Source organism: Porites lutea, chromosome 11 (genome assembly GCF_958299795.1).
Source record: "Porites lutea chromosome 11, jaPorLute2.1, whole genome shotgun sequence".
Taxonomy (NCBI): Eukaryota; Metazoa; Cnidaria; class Anthozoa; order Scleractinia; family Poritidae; genus Porites; species Porites lutea.
The window spans coordinates 2,137,587-2,163,123 of NC_133211.1; the positions used below are offsets into that span (position 1 = coordinate 2,137,587).

The following is a 25,537-nucleotide window of genomic DNA, read 5'->3' on the forward strand; positions in this document are numbered from 1 at the left end:
ATACGCGAAAAACTTTCATTGAAATCTCGTACGCCGTTCTCGACCTCGAATACAAAGTTCTCTTCTCAAATGCCTGTTGATGTTAGTTAAGGGCGCGTGACCAAGAGTCTACAGAAAACGGTCTCTGTTTAGTTGAGTGAAAGTCGAGGAATATTACAATGAACATTGCACACGATTAAGGGTTACATATTATTAAATTCCAAGACTTCTACCATTCTTCTGGCTCGCTGGGACCTCCGCCGCGGAAACAAACTCCGCCCGAGCGAAGTAGCACAAATGAGCCTGCTTGCAGACTTAAATCCTGGAATTTCCTTCATGATCTCGAGACTTAAGTTGCACTTCGCACTCAGAGTCATATGATTCTAATACAGTTTGGTGCTAATAACCCGAGTCTCACACGTGAAACACTGACCATTTGGTGTTTCTAGACAAAATAGTGCAAAGGCACATCACAAAGAAGGTATCTCAAGGTACAGTTTAATAAGGTACTTAAATGAAGATATTGATGTGTTACTAACTTGTTTTTTCCAGTATTGTTATTATTATTATTATTATACATAATTATCATCGTTTTTGTCAAAAGAAACACAAAGCTAATCAAGACACATAATTGTTTAGCGTAATGAATTTATGAGTTGCAGCGAAAAGAACTAAGTCGCTAATCAGTGTTTCCTTCAATATCCAAAGATAAAGAAGGGCTTAAAAGTTCTTTGTAGAAGCAATCAAGTTTTTTTTTATCAATTATGAATTCATTACATAATGATTTAAGAGTACCTATTACTTTGTTCTTAAGGCTATGCGAGAAAGAATGTCGTATATGGTTCAAGTTATGATTGGTCAGTTAAATTTTCTTTTCTTTTGTTTGAAACTCGTTATCATACATTACCATATGGAGGAATCTTCTAACTTCTCCAAACTAAAAGAGAGAGGGCTTGTACGAGGAACTGCTTGAACAACTACGTGGATGTTGAACTAGTAGTTTTACTCAAACTTCGCTTTTCGTCTTGTAATATTTTTCTTCTTTTTGCTACTTTCTGCTCCTTAACGTTTTTTAGCAGTTTACCTAGGATAAATTGATTGGTTAAGTACTTGTTACTAGAGGTAAGAAATATACCACTCAATCATATAAATTTCAGTAGAAAAAATATCACCCCGTAATATTTGAAAAAAAGTGCGCATTGAACATGTGGTTAGCGGGAGGTTTAAGTTATCATGGGTTCATGTTACCGAGAGTAGAATTGCAGTAAATATATGAAGGAAATCCAGGGAAAATCGATTCGAGTTAGCGAGGGTCCAAGTTATCGGTAGTTGACTGTACTTTAGTCTTACAAGTGCAATAGTGCAATATGACCAATAGACCTTTATCATGACAAAGCCCATTTAATCTCTTGGGACAAAATCGCCGTCGCGTGACTCTGCCTGAGTATCACGCGTTCCTAGCCCTTAGGTATTCCTGATACTCTCAGGCTCGACAAAGGTCTGTTATTTTACCTTATAGTTATTCAATTTCGAGGGGTTTTTTCGCGATTTCATCAGAGCGTCAATTTCGCGACTTCGCATCTTAGAAAAGATCAAGGAATTAAGAACCACACGAATTTGAAAATGATGACATGGAGTCATCGAAACGTCATTCATTGCTATCGCTAATTTTTTTTGTCAAGTGTTTTTCTAAACTGTAATCTCCGTTATTAAAAAAAATCTGAATGTATTAATAATCTCTAGATAAACTGGAACCGTAGTTACTAAAACATGGACCGACCTAAAACCACCTAAAACCATCTACAACCAACTACAACCACCTTAAAAACATCTACAACCACTCGCAAACAATCTAAACCCGTCTAAAACAAGGTATAAATATCTGAAATAAGGCGAGACGACAATTTGTCACGTACATGAAATACGAGAATCAAACAAAACATTCGGCACTTGCCCCTAAAATCTTACTCTCCCTGGTCCCTTGTATGTATGGCTTAAGTCCTTGTATGTATGGCTTAAGTCACGATCATGCTAAGTATATTGTCGGAGATATAAAGAACTAGACGGATTTTAAGGGAAAAGGCGGACTGCAAGCAGTCTAGAAAAAGTGTGAATAAGAATGGTCTGCATTAGAAATATTTTAAAGGAACTGTACGTACCTTGGGGATCTTCCTTTGGCACAAACGCGATCGTGCGTGCATTCATACGGTACGCAGTTGTACGAATGCGGGTACGAATTGTGCCACGTATGCAATGGTGACTCATGATCACGTTTTGCTCCTGCTGAGATTAGAAATGAATTTTCCAGACATATTCCAGATTTCGCACCACATGTAATCACTGGTAATGTCACCTTTTAAACATGATTTTTAAAAAAATTAAAAATCACAAACAAATTGTTGACGAGTTTCACAAGAGAGAGGAAACAAAATCAACCTTATATCCCAGCCCTCCCAACATAAGAGGACAGTGCGGTGGAAGTTTTGTGTTAAGCCAATGGTTGATGATACAAGGGACCAGGGAGAGTAAGATTTTAGGGGGAAGTGCCCGATGTTTTGTTCGATTCTCGTATTTCATGTACGTGATAAATTGTCGTCTCGCCCTATTTCAGACATTTATATCTTGTTTTAGGTGGGTTTAGATTGTTTGCGAGTGGTTGTAGATGTTTTTGAGGTGGTTGTAGGTGGTTGTAGATGGTTTTAGGTGGTGTTAGGTCGTTCCATGTTTTAGTAACTACGTTCTTTGAACTAACCAGTAAAACCAGTTAACAATAGGTGAGTTCACAATGGACTTTTCAAGTCAGCACTTGAGACTAACTTGCGTGCGAACAGGTCCTAAGTGTATTTGTCGATACCTATCCTGTATATGTTGCTAATATTTTGTTATTTCGCGAATTGTTTACAATCGCCAAAAACGCTAAATTTAAGACCCGCCTACAGGATTTCCTTCCCTGCACCGCCGACGGAGATTTGTTGTTTACATTCTCAAGTATATTTTAGACTTTCGAAGAAGTCTTTCGTCCTATTTATAAAATTTTGGCTTGCGGCACGAAGACTTCTCGTGATCTTGTCGCTAGCTCGGCCGCCTTGCGACCTAAAAAGCTCCTTCCACTCGCTCTACAGCTATTCTGCAGTGAAACTTGTGTCAGACGGTCAACTTGTGGCCAAGTCCAGTTTTGCTGTGCTCGCGTAGTTGGAAAGATATAAATAAAAATGCAATCTCAACGCGAAGAAGCATCGCAAAGATTAGTCAAACATATTATGATTTTATTGCACTCGTTTTCCTAAACAATGAGTGCCTGTTGTTTGATTTTGCCGGCCGAAAGGAGGTTTAATTGCTGCAAGTCCCCAGGCGATCAACACACTAATCCTTGGTATACCTGTGCTTTCTTGGGTTCCCTGGCTTATCTTATGCGAACAGTCTCGATTTTTGTTAGCCTGCATAGCAGGCGCTTGGAAGTAGGGGCACAAGAAAAAACGGGCACGCGCCCACTACTTCCAAGCGCCTGCTTCACAGGCTAGATTTTTGTTTGTCATGATGATTTTGAGGAAGCAGTCCAGCGGTGTCATCACAACTTAGATGCGCCTGGATCTGGATGCGTGTTCTTCGATGTCAATGTGAGTGTGTTTCCATTTGCAAATATATCATGCCAAATTCAAACTTATTTGTTTCTGGAAGCAGTCCTCAAGGTCATGAACAATTTAGTGACATTTCACGGGCAAGACAATGTTCTTTTAAGAGTTTTCGAAGGTTTTTACGTGCTCAGAATTTAAATTTAACTATTCAAAATTATGGTTTTTTTATTTGTTGTTGAGCTGTTGTAAGGAGTTTATAATTATACTCTTTCCTAATTCCCTTTGGTTTACTTTACATTTTATATTTATTTATCATATTGTTTCGTACATATGTTAACATTCAGTATGGCTAATAATACTAAAAGCTTCAACCTTACCTAGATTATTATTATTATTATTGTGTTGTCTGATTTTTTTATATTTTCAGAAGTTATCACGCATTGCTGAGAGACGCGTTTTTAACCACTTAAGGCAAGAACACAATACTATATCTCAGCCTATTATTTTCATTTAGTTTCCGCGGTTCAAAATATTTGCATTTTTCACTTCACAATTAGAAAGAAGTTATATAGAGAATATTACTCGGTGGCGCGAAGATATGAATTTATTTTCGAGTGGCAAAACAATATTTTACCAACGAGCGCAGCGAGAGAGTAAAATATTGTTTTTGCCACGAGAAAATAAAATTCATATCTTCAAGCCGTCGTGTAATGTTCTTTTTATTATATAGACAAAAAGACATCGATAAAATAACAGATTTTTATTCGCCAATGCAAACAGTAATTGTGACGGCTCAAATTTACAGTACAGCAATATAAGACATTGTTTACAATAATCTTGAGAAATAACACTGAGCTGAATAGGGCTCTACAATGACAAAATATGAGTAAAGCTTTGAAAAATGTGTAATTAAAATTCAAAGGACGCAAGACGCCTACAAATTTTGGAGGGAAATTTCCGAAATTACGTCATCGATAAACTCACGTGTGAGATTATGGAACGGAAAATAAACCACTCGGGTCCCGGATGTAGTTTTTATGAATTTTACGAGTGGTATATTTTCCAGTAAAACACTCGTGTCTATATAATAAAATGTTATATAATTCTAAAATGATGGAAACTGACCAATCTAGAAATTTATGAAATTATCAAAATATCTATATACATTTACAGCTTCCGTTATGTTCTACTGCCCAGCATCTGCTCGCAGCACTATCATAACAATCTGTAACCTCTAATCATAAGTTTACTAAAATGTCGTTGCAACACATCGTGCTTCGTTAAGCTTAGCTTCCACAAGATCTCCTCAGTCATATCCGTGTCTGAATGCTTCGTTTCTTACATAGTCTTTATTGTTCCTTTTCCATTTCTGCTTATTCCTTTTACGATTATCTGAGCTTGTATGGAAGCTGTCGGGAGAAATAGGCCTTAAACTGGCATTACAGCGTTCCCGGGTCGTCGTCTCGCTTAGGGGTGTAAATTTCAGATTTGGTCTCGCTTAGGTTGTTGTGGGCAAAACACCATTATATTTAGCCGTAAAGGTCTCTTTAAGGGTTGCACTAGAAGAAATATTAAGAAATTATATACTTTTAATTCATTTTGAATTAATTTCAATTTTTTTACGCGAGTCATGTAATCAAAGTTTGAAATGATCGCTTTTAGGGGACAAAAAAAGGTTGAGCCATGCCCAGATTGGTCTCCTTTAGTGGTTTAATTCAAAATTTCCGACGAGCATCCCCGCCACTTTCATACGAGAGTTCTACCCCCGGGACTAGCGCTTCCCTTCTCTCGCCACATGTTAGGGAATCCGGATTCCGGAATCGGGAATTTTTTGTTGAGCCGGTGGGGCCATCTGGAATCCGAAAATATTTTGCTTGTGGAATCCAGAATCCTGGGCTTTGGAATCCAGAATACAGCTCAAGAAATCCGAAATACCACTAAAGCATTGGAATCCGGAATCCAAGTTGCCCTGACAAGGATTGGAATCCAGTACCTGGAATGGGGCATCCACGGCAGGGAATCCAGAATCCAAGGTTGTCTTGGATTCCCTCACATGGGGTTACTTCCCTTGGTCCTTCGGCTAACGGCAATGAACAGTGCCGGATCCAGGGGAGGGGCCCGGAGGGTAGGGCCCCCTTATTTTTTCGGCCCGAAGGGCCAAGAAAATTCTTTTTTGAGACCGCTCCCTCCCCCCTTTTCTCAGGGTCTGGATGACCGCCGCCCCCCCCCCCCCCCCCCTTATCTGAAGGTCTGGATCCGCCACTAATGAAAGTAACACCAAAAATCCCGATTTTGCCCAACTCGACACTTAACGGGAACCATATGTTAATTCTGAGACGTTTTAATGTAGTATGGAACTCGGCAAAGCGCGATGCAAACGGAATGTTCAAGGTTCTCTTACTCTCCTCGCATCTTTGGAATTAGTGACAAGTACATCCTGTCAGAAAATCGATCGAAGTTTGGTACATGCGCAGTAACGGGATACTGCTCCATTTATTAACTTGACCTTTCGCTGTAGATTTCTAGGAAATGACCTCCATCTTTGTTTTTAACGGCATTTCCTGAATTGTTCTCTTGTGCTTTCGACGAAATTCAGTCAGTAGATATTTGTTATTTAGGATTAAAGGTATTTGAATGATTCTGGTACTGGGTATCCCAAAGAGCCATTTGGTATCCCCTTATCTTCAGCGGTTTTAATACTAAGAGGAATATTTACAGTTATGATTTTGCAGCTTGCCACATAGTGCATCACCCTTTTTTTTCTGATCACGTCCGTAGATGATTTGTGGGAGAGTTTAAGCTAATCATGTTCAATGAAAAAGCTTGACAACCCTGCTAAATTAACTACTTGCAAAGATGTTTTTTTTTTTCGCTGTCTTTGTTTATAGTAACTGCTGGGTAACCCAGCCTTCATTTCTTCACAACTTGTTCAATATCTTGACCGCACGTCTGGGCAATAATGATGTCATTTTATGTATTTTACAGGAAGTTGATCATTTACAAAATGCTTGCACAAAAAGTAGCTGTTAATGTGATTCTCGTGCTGATTTTATCATCTACTGGGGAATCTTATTGGCAGTTGAAGGCTACAGGTAAATATGTGCAATCCAAGCAAAAGGTGTAGACTCACTATTAGGGCTCCTATTAATAACATTTATAACAGATATACTTTTAAGTATTCTGAAGGGATTACCCTAGTTAAAAAAAGGTTTACTACTACACTCAGTTACCAAATTTCATTGGCTCATATTAGAATCTTATAACAACTCAAAGATCTCCCGCTCTGTTTTCCTGCTCGGTATTTTTTAGCTTTGTGCAGCGGTTTTTCACTTATAAAACTTTATTCGGCTTTCTTATCTTTCTTTTTTCCCCGTCTGTCGGCCACCTTTCAGCTTCTTATGAGTTACTCAGTTATATACATGTATATTCAGGGGCATCCAACGTCAATTTTGGAAAATACCTGTTGGAAAGACGATTTAAGATCTAGAATTTTCGGAACATTTGTTGTAAAATTTCTTGCTTGCCTGCCTCTCCTAGGATTTTCGTACATCTAAAAAATGGTATAGTTGCCCATTTTTAACGGATTTTTACCCTGAAAATGTCACCAAGAATTTTCGGGAACCTTTTTTCTGGCTGAAATTTTCAAACCCGAAAAAAATAGGAAGGAGGGAGAAAGGAAGCAAAAAAATAGGGAGACGGGAGAACCAGCTTAAAAATTGAGGACGGAGAATGTTCTTTTAAAAAATGTGACATGAATGTTTAAGGCCTTAGTAGCTCTTAATTCAAGGACCTTACTGACTCACAGATGAGGGCAGCTTTGGCCACGAACTGCAAGTTAAAGTGTATGTAAGAGTTCTCGAATGTAGTCTCAACAATTTCTTGCCCTCCCCTTGTGAATATTGAGAGGTCATCATTTGTACACCGTACCCAGTCTTGGCCGAGCGGTGATGACAGCACTGATCTGTCTGAATGCCGGGCTTTTGTTACCTCTTTTGTTTAGCGTCGGTTTTAGCGAATCTGAAGTTGTCGGAGTTTTTTGAGTATCAAGGTGAGTGAATATTATTTTCATGTGAAAGCCGTTTACGGTGTTACTGAAGATTGTTTTGAAATTGCATCTCGAAAGTCTCCTTCCTTGTTTATTATTATTATTATTATTATTATTATTAGTAGTAGTAGTAGTAGTAGTAGTAGTAGTAGTAGTAGTAGTAGTAGTAGTAGTAGTAGTAGTAGTAGTAGTAGTAGTAGTGGTAGTAGTAGTACTAGTAGTAGTAGTAGTAGTAGTAGTAGTAGTAGTAGTAGTAGTAGTATAAGGCTAAATTAACGCTGCATGGTTTATGACCTAACGCTGAAACACCAGAAGAATTAATACCCAGCAATGCGAAATAAACTCTACAAGTTCAGTGAATTACACCCGACGCATAGATTGATTTAGTGGTAGTAAGTAGTAGCAAGTAGTTGTGAGTAACCATTCTGACCTTTATACGGTAGTTAAAATAAATGTTGTAAACATCAAAGCTTCAAGCTTACGTGACACAACTGAAAGGTAGTATGGGAAGAACGTGATTTAACGACATGACAAACGTGTTTCGTATATATGTTTACCTTCTTTTAAGACACGTGGAAACGAGGCACTACGGTGAAGTAGCAAATAAAATAAGCCTCTTAAAAGACTTATCAGGGAGAAAGGTGAAAAATCAGGGAAGAGGGAGAAACGGCCGAAAAAATTAGGGAGAAAAGAAATTTAACTGCCCTTTCCTCTCCCCTCTAAAATACGTTCAACAATGCTATGTATAAGTGGTTTTGAACTATATTCTCGTTGGGTGCCCCTGCATATTAACTTCACGTAACCAATGAAACAGAGTATCATAACTATAAGCCATTTGCACGATGTCTCAGGATTTTGAAAAGTTAGGTAAAAAGATATAGAAAGAACGACGATCCTATACAAGTAAGCTAAGCCTTCGTCATCAGACTCGTACAGTTAATTGTATGAGTCAGATGGCGTGTTTTTGAATATCACCAAGATTGATGACTTCATTCCTTAAATGATGTACTTTGCCATGGGCTGACTCTATTTTTTAGCTTTTAAACACCACGCATGGACGAACCACAGGAGTGGTGTTTTAGGCCTAGACCGTACAAAAAGCCGGATTTTTTAAAATCAAGATTGTTAGAGAATCAGAAGATTTTTAGAAATAGTGGCTATTTTTACACAAAAATGGGGGGTTCGATGATTTTGAAAATAAAGGTCTATTTTATTTGCCTCTGAAATGATAAGTTTGTGCCATTGTTTACTACTTGGTGATTGCTAGACTGCAATCCATTTGTGCGGTGTTTTTTCCTATTTCCAATGCATCCCATCATTCCACTCGGCACTCATCTGATGGAATAGCATTAAGTGCCTTTTGTTTAATAAAAGCGCTATCTAGAGTACAAAATGTGTATGCCGTTCTCTTTTCTTAAAGGGAGATCTGAGGTTTCATTAAATTGAGGTTTCATTAAAAAATATTGTTAAATAAAAATAAATTTTTAGAAAATTTTGGGATATTTTGGGATTTTTAGAAACTTTCTGGGATATTTATAGATTTTTGGAGGGATTTTTAGAGAAAAAGCTGGGCGAATTTCCGAATAGACTTTTTTAGAGCATTTTTTTGGATATTGATGTCAATTCCCTTTGCAACAGCGGTAGCTCCAGCTCTAGCACGTTCCCAAGCTAAATAAAACAAGGATTTTTACGCGGATTTTAGCAAGGCGGTGAAGGTCAAGTTTATTGACTAACGGTTAAATATGTCGATATTTACGCCTTGAGATTAAATTTTTGGCGTTTTACCACCAGTGGATGTCCTCATCGAGGCCCTCTACAAATTGATAACAATTAGTTCAATCATCACTAGTTCGTCTAAACCTGTTATCAGCTTTTATATTAATCTCCGTAATTATTACATACAGTAGACATTTGCCCTGATGGAAGTATATGCCAAAAAAGATGCTGTGTTTGGAGAACGAGCCCCACTGGGTTTGGCTGTTGTAATTTCAACGCTGGTCGTTGTTGCACTGGTGCCATGGATGGAAAGTGCTGTCCACACCGTTGGAGGTGTCGTACTTTTTTCTTTCCCGCTTTTTTAAAATTATTTTGAATCAACCTGAAGTTTGTATTTAGTATTTGTATAAGTTGTTACTTTTAAGGTCTCACCACGCCAAATACAGGAATAAAAAAGTTTTATCAGCCGGAAAGCAAGACTGAGTCAAATTCGATTGAGGCCCCATTTGAACAAGCCTTATGGGTAAAGAAAATTATTTTATTGACTGAAAACTTGCTTGTTATTATTCATAGGTTAAAATTACACTGTTCATATCAAGGAACATTTTAGGTGCCCCCCCCCTCTTTGTGACCCTATCATCAGTTTGCAGAGCCCCTCCCCCCATCCACTACAAACACACATTTTGAAAATTTCAGCCCCACCCCCTCTAAATATATTCCTGCCCACCCTTTCCATATTAACTGAACTTTTCCTAATCAGTGTGTCTGAAAAAAAATTCTCGGAATAATGTCAGTAACCGAGATCCAGAAACTTCGCCTGCATCTCCAAATAACTGCAGAGGTACAAAAATCGAACAGCACATAAAACTCAGAATTCCCTTGGTCGCCATGTTTAAATAGCTTATGCAACGAGGCTTTTCTTTATTTTTTCAAAAACAGTTTTTGTGTAATTATTTCGAATTATGTGAATGGAGTCGAAGCAAATATATGAAAATTATTGGATGCCAATATACAACTGCATTGCCTTATATGCTATAAATTGTTTTCTTTTCTTTCTAATTCTACAGATGCGAACCACCACATAGTTGTGTCAGGCTTGGCAACGAACTTGGGAGAGGTTACCGCGCCAAAGATGTAGAAAATAAAAGGCCTGAAAATCTTTTATAATTTCGTCCCAGTTTTTTGCTCAACATTGACTAGAGTATCTTTTTTTGGTGGGGAGAAGTTTCTTTAGTTTTAAACTATAACCCTGATATTTTTATTAGCTGTGTGAATAGCAAAAACAAATACAGTCAAACCTCTTTAATACGGACAACAAAGGGACAGAAGCAATTGTCCACTTTACAGAGGTGTCCCTATAATAGAGGTAGGAAATGTGTGATTTTTGGCATTTCTGGGACCAAACGAACTGTCCGTTATAGAGAGGTGTCCTTAAGGAGAAGTTAGACTGTAAGAATATGGATGAATTATCCGTTAGTTTTACTAAGGAGGAAAGGGTCAAGGGATGTTTAAGTTCGCAAAGATTGACTAGTTTTTAGCTTTCGAGTTTCTTTTGGATTCGTAAGTTTCCTTTTAGCCATCTGTCAGGGGCAGCCAACGACGGCTTCCTAGTAAATACATTGAAAACACTTTTTAGCCTATCCGGAGTATACTTTTAGATCTCTACTAAAGCATTCTAAGCGGCGCTGTAAAATATGTATCTGTTCGGTCATCCTAGAGGAACTTGAGCCTCTTCGAAATTACAAGGGCTTGGGTATTATTTTCCCCAAAATTCTAGATGAAATTCGACGTATTACGAAAGTGAGACATTTTTGAATTCATCTCTTCCACATTTTCACTTTTCACATTTTTGAATTCGAAATTTTAGGGTTTTTTTTTTACGAAAAATAGCCTAACTTGGGAAGTAAAATGCGAAAATTGAACTCCAGAAAATCGTAGGTAATATATTAGATAAGCTAAAACGGTCATCTAAAATTTTTTCGCCGTCCTCAAGTAACAGGAACTTCGAGAATATTTGATTCCCCGGACAGATATTTTACAGAAAACAGTCGTTGGGTGCCCCTGCTTTCTCAAATGTATCACGATCTGGATACATTTAATTTTAGTTAAGGGTACCAAGAATCAACAAAGAACGGTATCTGTTTAGTTGAGTAAGAGTCGAGGAATATACAACAATGAACATACACCACTGGCAAATCTCACATAATGCACCCCCTTCCCTTCCCCCCCCCCAAAAAAAAAAATTGCATAAGCATTGTTTTCAATTTCTCTTGGGACGGCTGTAATGTGACCTAGGAGAAATGAAAAACACAGGGTTATGCAAAGTTTGGTAGGGGGGTAAATAAGGTGCATTATTGGAGATGTACAAGTGGCGTTTTGCACATGATTAAGGGTTATAAGATCGGATGTTGTTATTTTCCCAGACTTTTACTTTTCGTCACCCGGCCACTTTTCTGGCTCGCTGGGGACTCGCAGAAACAAATTCCCCGAGCGAAGTCGCACAAGTGAGCCTGCTTGCAGACTGAAATCTTGGAATTTTTAATTCTTTCATGATCTCGAGACTTAAGTTGCACTTCGCACTCAGAGTCATATGATTCTAATACAGTTTGGTGCTCAGTACCCGAGTCTCACACGTGAAACACGGACCATTTGGTGTTTCTAGACAAAAACAGTTCCAAGGCGAAAACCTAGGATATCACAAAGTAAGTATCTCGTAGTTTCTCTTAATAAGACAGTTAAGGTTTTTTCTAATGAAGATATACGGTAAGACTTCTTTAATACTCCTACTCAGTTTAAATGATCCTACTTTATTTTATACATGCTACCGATTATTATTATTACTACTATTATAATTTTTATCGTTGATTATTATACATTATCGTCATTATTGCCATTAGAAACAAAGGACTAATGTAGATCTACATCGTACATTTGTATAAAAGCAAGAAATGTCAGTTCCACACCAAAACTCAATTACAGTTAACTCTCTTCTTAAATAACATCTCTCTAAGAAAGACATACTGCCGGTCCCAAACTGGGTGTCAGTTATAAAGAGAGATGACTGTAAGTTTTTTGCTTAGTATAATTCTGTGGAAAAATTATTAGTACATGTTAAAATTTGAGATGCATTAGCAAGAAAAATTAAATCTTATGTTTATAGTCATTGGTAGAAAGCGTAAAAATCGTCGAGGCATGTCTCCTGAAAATTCGTTATTACCACGAGATTCTAATGTGAGGAGTCGAAATAGGGTAGGTAGTGAGCTGGTGTTACCAGTGGCTGTCTCGTGCATTGCTTGTCTCTGCATGTCCTTGTCTTGATAAAAGATATGTCTCTGATTATTATTTCGGACGATGATTTCTCTTCAATGGAGTAGTTAAAACTGTAAATAATTTCGTTCAAAGTCAGCCCGGTAAATGTTTTAGTCTCTAATCGTCACTTATATTTCATCCGATATCCAAAGATCAAGAAGGGGTAAAAAGCTGTATGAAGAATTGCGAAGCAGTCGACTTTTTTTTTTATTTTTTAAGAATAAAGAATTCATTACTTTATGATTTAAGAGTACCTATTACGTTGTTCTTAACGCTATACGAGAAAAAAATATCGTATAAGTACACACCCCTCAACTCTTAAACAATGGAAGAATCTACTGACTTTCCATATTAACTAAAAGGGAGAAAGCGTGTATGACAAACTGCTTGAACAACTGCGAGGATGTTGAACCAGTTGTAGTGGCGGATCCGGGCCTTCGATAAGGGCGGGGTGGGGGGGGGGGGGGCGGCCATCCAGACCCTGAGATAAGGGGGGCCCCGGTCTTAGTTTGGTCTTAAAATAAGGGGGAGTCCCATGGATCCGCCAGTGAGTTCTACTTACTAGCATGTTACTTGGCCTCAAACTTCGCTTTTCTTCTTGTAATGATTCCTCTTTTTGCTACTTTCTGCCCTTAACGTCCTTTATTATTTTACCTACGATAAATTGATTGGTAGGTACTTGCCACTGGAGGTAACATGGCGAGCCGCAAGCCTTAGCGACCGAAATATGGGGGAAAATTTGTCCCCCATCTGACCAGAAGGCCATTGTTTAAATTCAGCCAAGCATAGACCGTTGACAACTTGAAACCATACTTGAGCTGAAATGCGAATCTCTTTCCATGGCCTCCTGTGAAGCTTTTTCCGACATATCTGTCAACCGCTCATTTTACCACACACTACTAAAAAGCTGATGAGACGAACACAACTAAAAAATAGAACCTGATAGAATGAAAATCGCTCCAAAACAGTACATCAGTTGGAAAACTTGTGGCGGTGTAGAGGAGTTTTGCAACAAACAGGGGATACCTCAGAATCAATATGCATTTATTTACCGAAGATGAACGAAGTGCAGCGATTTAAATTTAATAGAATTTACATTAACTATAAATTTAAATAGTTTTTACAGTAGCTTTCTCTGGAGAGCAGAATTTAAATAGGAGACTTCACCGGCCTTTTCTCAAAAAAGGGAATAGTCTCGCTTTTAATTCTGCTCCCCCGAAATTTATATTTCTAAATCTAAGTAGCTTTCTTTTCCTTTTAAAAAAATTTTACGGGGGAATCGAAATGAATTTTGGTTGATTGGTTGCGTCCATCGCGGTTCCCCCTATTTGTTTTTCAATAAAATACCATTGCACAAACGGTCTCTATTATTTTTCACGAGCCATAACCAACCAAGTTCCCTTGCACTAAGCGAAGGCGACACACCCGATCGCTTGCTTTTTCAGGCGACTCACCCAGAAGAGCACGTGCAGACGGAACTTTGGTCGTTGTTTAGCTTTGTTTTGAATCACTCAAAGAATAAGTTCAATTACGAATTCTAAGCGTTTAGTTGACTCAATACAATCTTAGCAAGTCCCAAACAAAAGAAAAATATATTTGGCAAACCGTTTTCCAAGACTATTTTACCTTATAAACTTTCCTAAGGCCTCGTTTTTTTAAAGAAAGATTCATTTAATATACACGTTTTACAAAGTCTTCTAGCACTAAGCGAAGGCGACTCACCCGATCGCTCGCTTTTAATCAGGCGGCACACCCAACATAAAAGCACGTACAGAATACCCTGAACTATGTTCATGAATTTTTTTTCGGTGAATTATATCAAAACTCTCTGCTCGTGAAAAATAATAGAGACCGTTTGCGCAGACGTATTTTATTAAAAAAAAAAAACAACAAATAGGAGTGAACCGCGATGGACACAACCATTCAACCAAAACTCATTTCGATTCCTCCGTAAAAATTTTTAAAAGAAAAGGAAAGCTACTTAGATTTAGGGCCTTACAGATAACGAGCAAATTTAATACTCAGCCCTCTATCTGTGAAGTACCTTAGGTAGGTCGGTAGGGGTATGGGTAACACGAGCGTCTGATATTTTTAACGCGTTTCATTTCATTTTTGATCAAAATAAAAAGCTTTTACGAGGTTTATACTTGCATGGATAGCCCTTATTAATGGCTTTGTAGCACAATTTGCTACCAGTGGGAGTCACATCCGCCTATTCGATACTAGGAAAACGATTATTTTCATAGGCAGAGCTCCGTCCGGTTGTGTTGAGAACGCATTCAACAACGCAATATTACGCGGTAATTACTGGCCTTATTGTTGTGCAAAGAGTGTTTTAACTGTAAGATAATTTTCTCATTAATTGAAACAAAGATCTGAGCATGAAGTGACAACTATAAATCGCACTGGATCATGATGAAGCATTTAAACATCGGCAACAAGCAAAACAGTTGAAAAAAGGTCAGAGATATAGCAATTTGGCCACTACGTGTGTATGTGTATTATAAAACACGGACGTCTATAATTTTCAACACATTCCTTTGTTTATCAAGAAAATGTCGCACGAAATTAATAGAGCTTTTCGACTTCTTTATTGGGTACTTTTTGTACACAAAATTGCCTCCAATGGAAGTTGTGCTGAGCCCGTTTCTTCCTAAACACGAGCTGTACGATCGGGAGCGCCACATTAAATTTGGCGGGCATTTAGGAGGTTTTGGCGCGGATATGTTCGCAGCAGAAATAAATAAATCGAACACTGTGCTTACCTTCAAGGAGTCTTACGATTAATCAAGTCATTATACAAACCAGAATTAATGTGTCGCAAGGTAAACCTACTGATCTAAGGCTGAATTGGCGCCGCATTTGAACCAATGTGAAGAAGGAAGGCTGGCCATCTCCGGTTTTCTCAGTTTTCAGAAGAGAAGCTTGAATTCTCCTAACCTGTCCGATCTGTTTAAATGTTCTTGAAATACCAATCGCTTCTAAGGGAAGCGATTTTGATCGCGAATCAACACAGAAATTCTCGACCAGGAAACGGCAAAAAGTAACCCACATATACTCCATACAAGGTGGCTTGATCGGGCTGATCCGATCCGGAGAATAGTTGAAAAGACCGCGCTCGACTTTATTTACATGTATTTACCCCACCTTTTAACCATATTAACAAGACAGTTGCGAAATTTAGAATTGTTTCATCGCCTCTGTGAAGATCACTACCGATGACAGCTAATCTGACCCCTGCTAACATGCACGAGGTCGGAGGTAAAATTCTAACAGGAAATTGAGCATAGCAACCGTCACTCAAGATAATTAGAAAAGGGACTTTACGCGGCTCCTCATGAAATATAATATCACTTTATCAAACATATATTATATGTATAATGATCAGTGGAAAGAATTTCCTCCCGTAATATTTTTATCGTTGGTTTGAGTTACCAAAAGTAAAATTTCAGTAAATGTATGAAGGAAATCCAGGGGTAATCGATTTGGGTTCGAGTTAGCGAAGGTTCGAGCTATCGGTAGTACACTGTACTGACTTCAGTCTTACAAGTGCAATATGATCAATTATTTTACCTTATTGATCTTGAATTTCGCTGGTACTTTTGATTTCGCGATTTTAGTGAGACAGTATTTCGCGGGGTTTTATTTCCAATTTTAACAGCCTAATATTAAAAAAAGAAACATTAAATTTCGCAATTTCGCATTCTCGACTTCGTTTTACAGTGGATCAGAAGTGGAACCCCGCCATACGACCACCCCGTTAATACGACCACCGCGTTATTACGACCACTTTTCTTTGGCCCGAACAAAAGCCCACTCATTTTCTTATCTGAAAACCCCGTTAATCCAACCACCCGTTATTACGACCAACGACCACCTTTGGGAGTCCTGAGTCGTTATTTTCTTTACAAAATTACCCCGTTAATACGACCAGTCAAAATGCTTGGTGGGGCTGCTGAATGAAAACAGACACAATCTGACAAACAATAACCCATTACTAATATTTTATTGAATGTTTTTAGGCAAAGGTGTTAGTGGTTAGCATGACATCCGGTAAATTGCTGTGTGCAGTAAAAAGGATGCATGAATAAATAATACAAAATATCTGAAAGACTTCACTTTGCAGCATTTCGAGGCTCTCAAAGTTATTTTGCCTTCTTGTTTCTGCTGCCTTCCACTGTGGCTTTTCTCTTCAAGTCCATTTCCTTTTCTTTTCTCCCAGAACTTTGAACTTTGTAATAATTGTCAAAGTGTTGTACGCTACAATATAGAAAACGGCTCTTCGAGACAAATCACAAGCCCTTTCCTTTTATAACAAGGAACTGAAAGAAGTCATTGTTTTTTCTCATTACTCGGTTTCGTTTACTGTTACATTGTTCAGTTGCATTGAATTGCGGTTGTAAGGTTGTTAATTAACTGCAAAAAGGTTGATTTATAACGGATTAAAGGTATAAATGTAGTAGAATGTAGTTTAAAAGCATTTTTGCACCATAATTTGACCCTACCCCGTTAATACGACCACCCCGTTAATACGACCAAATTTCCATGGCCCGAAGGTGGTCGTATTAACGGGGTTTCACTGTAGTTGTAAAAAAATCAGAACGTGTTAAAAATTTCTATGTTTATACTACATGAAAAATTTCTGCAATTTGATTGACTTAGAGCGGTGGTATTTCAGCTTACTTTGAAATACCTACATGTAAAAATTAAAAAACTTTTGCGGGTAGTAGTGTAAACAAATAATAGCATGATTTGTACATGATATTTGACGTAGGCCACTCGCAATATTTCAAAATTGTCTCAAATTTCACTCGCCTATCGGCTCGTGAAATTAAGTGTAACAATTTTCAAATATCACTCGTGGTATTTATGTCAAATATCACTACAAATCATGCTATTACCTATACTAACTGGAACAAGCAATGTGTGAAATTGACGTTATTTCACAACTGAAGATACAAAATGGAACGTAGCAGTAAACTCCGCAAGTCAACAATTTGTGTATTTGTCGATACATATCCTGTAATGTTGCTAACATTAGTTAATACATGTTAATAAACTTTTTGGGCTAAATGTCGCGAATTTTTTACAATCGCGAAAAAGGCAAAATTTTAGACCCGCGAAATTAAGTACCAATTAGGTAGCTGCTATTTAATTTACTAGTTTTATCACCTTTTGCCCCTTTATTCTTTACAAACAGTTAACAGTTCATTACAATTTAATCTAATTATCGGTTACTGATTTGACTTTACATTGAAACAGATAACAGTTTCAACAAAAGGGAAAATGAAATTAAAAAAACACAAAAAGAAAGACAAAGTCCACAAAAGGACTACAATGACAATCACAAGAAGGTTGCCTGCCTTTCCTCCTTCCCTCCTCCATCTGCCCCCATCTCTTTCTCCCACTTTATTTCGTTGTTTAGATTAAATTATTTTTCTGAAGGACATTGTTTGAAAGAAGCCCATTTCTTCCTAAAGGAGGCTAAGTTAGCCTACTAATTTTAACACTTATCATGACTTATTACTTTCATGAATTAAGCAATCCGGTCCTATACAGGCTAAAACTTGTTTATACTTGTGGATATTGCAGGATTAATTTTGTCACTTAAACCTTAACTTGACATTTCACTATAGATTTCGTGAAAATCACCTCTAACTTTGTTTTTAACATTTAGGATTAAAGGTACCATCAAACCTCTTTAATACGGACACCAAAGGAACAGAGATGTTCGTATTATAGAGGTAGGGAATCGAATGTATGATTTTTGGCATTTCTGGGACCAAACGAACTGTCCGTTATAGAGAGGTGTCCGTACTATAGAGGTGTCCGTAAGGAGAGGTTAGACTGTATTTGAATGATACTGGTGATGGGTATCCCATGATTTTCAGATGCTTTAATACTAAGAGGAAATTTTTTATCGTTCAGTGTGATTTTTGAGGGTTGCTACATGTTGGATCATTATGAAATGAATTTTTTTTTTTCGTTGACGTCTGTAATTGATTTGTGGGAGAGTTTTAGCCTATCATTTTCAATGAAGAAGCTTCAAACCCCGATAAATCGACTACTAGACATGGTCTTATAAACTGTGAATTTTGTCAGTGTCTTTCAGATCGCAATTGTAAGAATTCAATATAAACGTGAATCCATGTGATTTTCATATTGCTGTCTTTGTATGTGTCATATCGACTGGACAACCCAGGCTTCATAAAAAAAAAAAAAAAAAGATAGAATTCGTTTTGCCCAGACAAACAACTGGAAGGATTCGTTGCTAAACGGAGCCTTTCCTGGCCAATTGCTTAGTTATTCATAACCAGAAGGTACTTGGAAGAAAATTATAACCCTTATTCAGCCGTGATAAAAAACTTTACGCTTTAAACGAGGTCAAAGAAAATGCTCTTACATCAGAGGGCAAATCCTGCCGACCAGACACAAAACCACAGTAAATCGATATGTGTGCCATGACCTCTCAGTGTGAAACAAGCTGCCTGTTCCAGGCGTTCAGATGTTAGAGCGCGGGAGAAAGATTCACTAACTCGCTCCCCACTTACCGCCTTGCTCTACTGACTATTTGAACGCCTGAAACAGGCTAGAAACAAGCGGTTAAAATCACATTTGCTCTGTGAAAATGTAGAACCTTCCTGAGCATAATGTGCCCAGCAGAGGAAAAAATAACTTATTGGAACGAGCAGTATTTTAGTCTGCTACACAGCCGTTTTTAGTGTCGTCACGCATCGCTCCTCCCCGCTAGTGGAAAGGAGCGTTGCGTGACGACACTAAAAACGGCTGTGTAGCAGACTAGCAGTATTTTGGCACGAGGTAAAAGTCGTGTATGCCTACCACCCCCTTTTATTGCGGCTCATCCACTGCATCGAAGCATTGGGTGGCATATCCTTTGACGGAAGCTTCGACGACTGATGTGAAGACAGTGAAAGTTAAACGCATCGTTTTACAGAATATTCTGAGTTTAAATCATACGGTGTATTGTCTACATTTTGAGCTCTCCGAATAAACTAATCCATTTTGTCTACGAAGTAACGCCACTCCTACATAACACTGCTCACCTCGTATCGTCAGCTGTATCGTCCTCAGAAATTTTTATACGGTCTTATACCACAGGTTTTATAACCTTTCGAACACAGATGTTTACATAAGCCGGCCTTGCTGAATATTCGAAGCATAGCGACACTCGTGAGAACCACCACATAGCCTGCAAACTGGATTTCTTCTTTGGAGTGGTCATACTTTCCGCCATTTCAATTTCGGTATAATGCATAAATTATTTTCATTTGGCTATTTTCTTACATAAATTACCTAAATCAATCAGCCAATCCAAATGACGGATTGGCAGGCCGATGCCAGGGCCTTTTCCCGCCCCACCTCCAAAGCCAGGGAAAAGCGCCCTGGGGACGAGGTTGAAAAACCACTTGTTCAATAGCTAACCATTATGACCTCACGTTTGGTCAATAATGATATCATCTTATGTATTTTACAGGAAGTTGTTCATTTACAAAATGCTTCCACACAAAGTAGCTGTTAATATGATTCTTGTGCTGATTATATCATCTACTGGTGAATCTTATTGGCATTTGAAAGCTGCAGGTAAATATGTGCAATCCAAGCAAAAGGTTGTAGACTCACTCAGTTACCAAATTCCATTGGCTCGTATCAGAAACTCATAAGAACTCAAAGATCTCCTGCTGTGTTTTCCCGCTCAGTATTTTTTGTTAGCGTTGTGCAGCGGGTTTTGACTTATAAAAGTCTATTCGGCTTTCTTTTGGACGAACCACAGGAGTGGCGTTAGGCCTAGACACAAAAAGCTGGATTTTTTTTTAAAATTAGGATTCTTAGAGCATCAGAAGATTTTTAAACTATTGGGGATTTTTAGATTAATTTGAAAAAAATGGTTCTATTTTCTTTGCCTCTTTATTTAATTTCCTATGAAATGATAAGTTTGTCCCATTGTTTAGGGACCGGTCATTATCTATCGCCTGGGGGGCGGGGGTCGGAGGATTTTGGGCTAAACACGATGAAATTTAGCCGATCCCCCCTTTAAATGTTATTTTATTGAAGTGATCCCCCCTCATAACTATATATAACTTTCGTGATCCCCCACCCCCCCCCCCCCCCCCATGTCTTTGTACCCATATTCACCTTTGGACGTGTATATTTAGTGTTTTAAACGTTCATATACAGGTAGTATTTCTAACTATGATGTACTTACAGCATAATAAAGCCGTTATCGCGCAGTCTTTTTTTAAAAGTGTCTCTTGATCCGTGTCTTTTTCTAGTCTGGATCCAGACATCTGAATTCAGTTGACATACAAGCAATCTTGCTTAAAACTGCAAAGTGCTTGAAACTATTGGCCTATTTATTTATTGGCCTATTTAGAAGAAGCACATAGGCGAATCACTACACTGCACGAGGAACTTCAGTCCGCATCCAACAAGTTGACAACAGCGCATATTAACCTGTCAAAGAAGTTTCCTTTGTGCGCGAGAAAATCAACAATGTCAAGAAGAAAGAAGGAAAATAAGAGGAAGGTCCGAAAAACCAAGGACAAGCGACTCAAGCAGAGGGCACGTCATCTCTTAGGAAACTTGACGTCAATCGAGGTCGCGGGGCAAATTTTCGGTTCAATCGAAGAGAATGATAGAGTTACTCCTGTAGATAGCATCAATGCTGACTTTGCTAAGAAACTAACAAGGCGTTTGCATCTAGACCCTTTGCTATGGCTACTAGAAAAGGGTATTTTTAGCACGACCCTAGCAAAAAATCTAGAGCAAGTAGCGGCCATTTTAAGGGCACAAAGTCCAGGGTCAACCTGCCGAAGGGGACTAAATGTTGCTGTTGAATCGGATGACGAGGCTCAAGAGGCAAATGAAGTTGTTGAATGGGATGATGAGGCTCAAGATGAGGCAGATGAAGCGGTTGAATCGAATTTAGTATAGAGCTGACACAGGACGCCCATTCCTGGAGAGGCGGTAAATGGTTTATGTTTAAACAAACACGCTTTTTACAATGTTTCAGTTATCAGAAGTTTATGTAGTTCACAATTTAGAATTCACCTGTCATGTTTAAAGATGAATATTAGCTAAGTCATGAGCACGTTATAAAAGGAAAAATATAAAAGCGTTAAAACAAAGCTTTCTCGATATAAATTGAAATGCACACATTCGCCAGTGTGACAGACTTCCGTTTTTTAAATAAAGTTGTGTTAGAACAAATTGAGATTGCAAATGCTATCATCTCCCAGCAGAATGGGCACATTTATGTTGTATGCTTTCAAACTGGCATTGTTCAAGCAGATTTGAGTGGTCCCCCCTCTGAATCCTTCCAAAATTTTCAGTGATCCCCCCTTCTGGGCTCTCAGTTACCACTGATCCCCCCCCTCTGTTCTCCTAAAAATCAAGTGATCCCCCCCAAAATCCTCCGACCCCCCCCCCCCGGCGATAAATAATGACCGGTCCCTTACTACTTGGTGACTACTAGACTGCAATGCAATTGTGCAGCGGTGTTTCCTTTTTCTAAAGCATCCCGTCATTCCACTCTGCCCTCATCTGCTGGAACATTGAGTGCCTTTTGTTTAATAAAAGCGCTATCTAGCGTACAAATGTATATGCCGTTTTCTTTTCTTAACGGGAGATCTGAGGTTTCATTAAAAAATATTGTGAGATAAATAGAAATTTTTAGAAAATTTTGGGATATTTATAGATTTTTGAAGGGATTTTTAAGGAAAAAGCTGGGCGAATTTCCGAATAGATTTTTTTAGAGCATTTTTTGGGATATTGGTGTCAATTGCCTTTGGAACAGTGGTAGCTCCAGCTCTAGCACGTTCTCAAGTTAAATAAAACAGGGATTATTTAAAGTTTTTTTACGCGGATTTCAGCAAGGCGGTGAAGGTCAAGTTTATTGACTAACCGTTAAATATATCGATTTTTACGCCTTAAGGTGACTAAAGTTTTTCGCGTTTTACCACCAGTGGATATCCTCATAGAGGCCCTCTACAAATTGATATCAATTAGCTCAATCATCACTAGTTCGTCTAAACCTGTTATCAGCTTTTAGAATTATCTCAACGGATTAAGTGCCTGAAGTTCAATTATGTTTTTTGCAAAGCAAAATTAAGTAGAATCGAGTCACTTTAAAGTTGCAAATACTTTTCAGGCGATGGTTCTGGGTTTTGCCTGATATTTCAATGTCACATAGTAGCCTGTCATTACTCTACAATGCATTAGAGCACATGCAAAGAATATGAGGATGTTTATGCCTAGAAAAGTGCTTTTTTTACCAAATGAGCTCGCCGATAAAGAACCTGCATGTATGAGAGAATCGTAAGAGACATTTCACTGATCTTTAACGAAATTAGAGTTGATCCTTTGTGATTTGTGTAAAATTAATTAACCTCTGTAATTATTACACAGCGATTTGCCCTGATGGAGGGTTTTGCGCAAAAAAATGCTGTCCATGGAGTGCGAGCCCCACTGGGTGGGGCTGTTGTAATTTTAACACTGGTGTTTGTTGCTCTGGTGCCATGTATGGAAAGTGCTGTCCACGTTATTGGAGGTGTCGTACATTTTTCTTTCCCACCTTTTTAAAGTTATTTTGAATCAACCTGAAGTTTGTATTTATTATTTCTATAAGTTGTTAGTTTTAAGGTCTCGCCACGCGAAATACAGAAATAAAAAAGTTTTATTAGCCGGAAAGCGAGAATGAGTGAAAAAGTTGATTGAGGCCCCATTTGAACAAGCTTTATGGATAAAGAAAGTTATTTTATTGACTGAAAACTTGCTTGTTATCATTCATACGTTAAAATTACACTGTTCACATCAAGGAAAATTTTAGGTCCCCCCCCCCCATTCCCTAAATATATTCCTGCCCAGTTACTTCGCTTCCATCTACAATAAACTGCGGAAGTACAAATATTGAACAGCACATAAAACTCAGTATTTCCTTGGTCGCCATGCCAGTTTTAATAGCTTATGCAATGAGGCTTTTCTTAATTTTTAAACGGTATTTGGATAAGTATGTGAATGGAGTCGAAGCAAATGACAATTAGGAGATTCCAAAATTCCAATATATAACTGCCTTTGAACTGTTATAAACTGTTTTCTTTTCTTTGTAATTACACAGATGCGATCCACCACATAGTTGTGTTAAGCCCGGCAACGAACTTGGGAGAGGTTACCGCGCCAAAGATGTCGAATTTAAAAGGCCTGAAAATCTTTTATAATTTCGTTCCACTTTTTTGCTCAACCTTGACTTAGGTATTTTTTTGGTGGGGAGAACTTTGTTTAGTTTTAAACTGTAATCCTGATATTTTTATTAGCTGTGTGAATTATTATTTTAAATAGCTTGAGTTATCCTACTTAAGGTATCTGCACCGGCAAATTTTGCACATTTTAGGTGATACACTGACATCCAATGTAAGAGTATTATCTACATGTTAGACAATAACATTGTTCTTTGGTCCATAAGGAACAAGACTAGTGAAAAAATTGTAAGGCTACGTCACTCTAAAGGTGTTATTTTAATTACCCCCTGGGGGTGGCATGGAAAGAGAAGAATTCAAATTTCACAAAAACCACAACAGTTTGTGGGAAAAATGAAATGCAACACAAACAGGGACGTAAAAAGCAACAATCCTGTGTTTGACCAAGACACAGCTCCGAGAAATACGCCCTCTAGAGGGCAATTTGTTGTTTTGTAATTTGATCCCTTTTTGGACTTCAGTAACTCAGCCGTATGGTAATTTCATTCTTTGGTCAAACACAGATCTGTTCATCAACATGCCCTTGGTGTATTTGCCAAATATCGCGAAGAAATATTCACCCATATCCTACTTAATTGTTTAGCAAAAACAAATAAGACTATGGATGACTGATTTAGCTTCATTTTTTTGGTGCACCGATCCTTTAGTTCTAGTGATCTATGTGAGGAGGAAAGGGTCAAGGGATGTTTGAGTTCATAAAGATTGACTAGTTTTTAGTTTTCGAGTTTCTTTTGGATTCGTAGTCTCTATCAGGTAAAATCACCTTGCAAAACTGATATTTTTCGTTTGTTTTGTTATCATTAGTTATTTGAAACTGCTGGTTACCTTGCTTCAACAATCACCCTGGTAGATTGCGAAAAATGTTGCTACTTTTTATTTTGGGTGAAAATGATAATTGGGGACGGACCATAACAAACGTCATGGGGGGGGGGGGGTAGGGAATTTCCGAGCCGCAGGAATTTTTTTCGTTATCAAATTCGTTGTATGGATTTATGTTTGGCCGTAGCATGAATATTTTTAAGGATTAATTGGCGTGCATGAATTTGTTTTCATTTAATTTTCCCTTGCGTATTTTTTTGTACTTCGCCCGCCCGCCTCCCCCCCCCCCATAAGTTTTCCAATGGTCCGTCCCTTAGTCAGCGTTTCTATGCGCTTAGACAGCCGCCAGTTGATCTTGTAATTTTAATCATATCGTTATATACCACTGGAAGCCGAGGCTGAAAATGTAAGCGTCGGTGCTGTTACGCAACTTTCGAAATATGAGAATTTGTGTGGGAAAAAAATATTTGTTTCTGAATCCCACAATTACCAAGAGACATCAAAATAAAAAACGGTTTACCTCGTTCAACTTATAGGATGTTTTTCTTTCTACCCGTGTACATTTTACCCCAGACCATTAGTGGATTTTATATTAGTTGAACCGGTTTGCTCTCTTTAACCAGGGGCACCCAACGGCTATTTTCGGGAAAATATCTGTTCGGAAGACGATTTGAGAACTAGAATTTTCGGAACATTTGTTGTAAAATTTCTTGCTTGCCTGCCTCTCCTAGGATTTTCGAACATCTACAAAATGGTATAATTACCCATTTTAAACGGATATTTACCCTAAAAAAGGCCACCTAGAATTTTCGGGAGCCTTT

General features: G+C 38.2%; 1 protein-coding gene and 1 long non-coding RNA gene across 2 annotated transcripts; both read left to right on the plus strand.

Moving 5' to 3' along the window:
• The first annotated feature begins 450 nt into the window (after nt 1-450).
• Nucleotides 451-12,864, plus strand: LOC140952404 (uncharacterized). Its single transcript, XM_073401833.1, has 5 exons — nt 451-470; nt 3,982-4,025; nt 6,540-6,646; nt 9,504-9,648; nt 10,383-12,864. The coding sequence occupies exons 3-5, from the start codon at nt 6,559-6,561 to the stop codon at nt 10,480-10,482; spliced, it is 333 nt and encodes a 110-aa protein (XP_073257934.1). The 5' UTR covers nt 451-470; nt 3,982-4,025; nt 6,540-6,558; the 3' UTR covers nt 10,483-12,864.
• Nucleotides 12,865-13,282: 418 nt separating this feature from the next.
• LOC140952408 (uncharacterized) lies at nt 13,283-25,245 on the plus strand. The gene is made up of 4 exons (XR_012167355.1): nt 13,283-13,315; nt 20,120-20,226; nt 23,050-23,191; nt 23,759-25,245. It is a non-coding gene; the product is annotated as an uncharacterized lncRNA (long non-coding RNA).
• The last annotated feature ends 292 nt before the right edge of the window (nt 25,246-25,537 follow it).

Coding starts and splice junctions, on each gene's coding strand:
- LOC140952404 (XM_073401833.1), top strand. CDS start 6,559: ATGCTTGCACAAAAAGTAGCTGTTAATGTGATTCTCGTGCTGATTTTA. Junction 6,647..9,503: donor TTGGCAGTTGAAGGCTACAG/GTAAATATGTGC, acceptor TATTACATACAG/TAGACATTTGCCCTGATGGA. Junction 9,649..10,382: donor TGCTGTCCACACCGTTGGAG/GTGTCGTACTTT, acceptor CTAATTCTACAG/ATGCGAACCACCACATAGTT.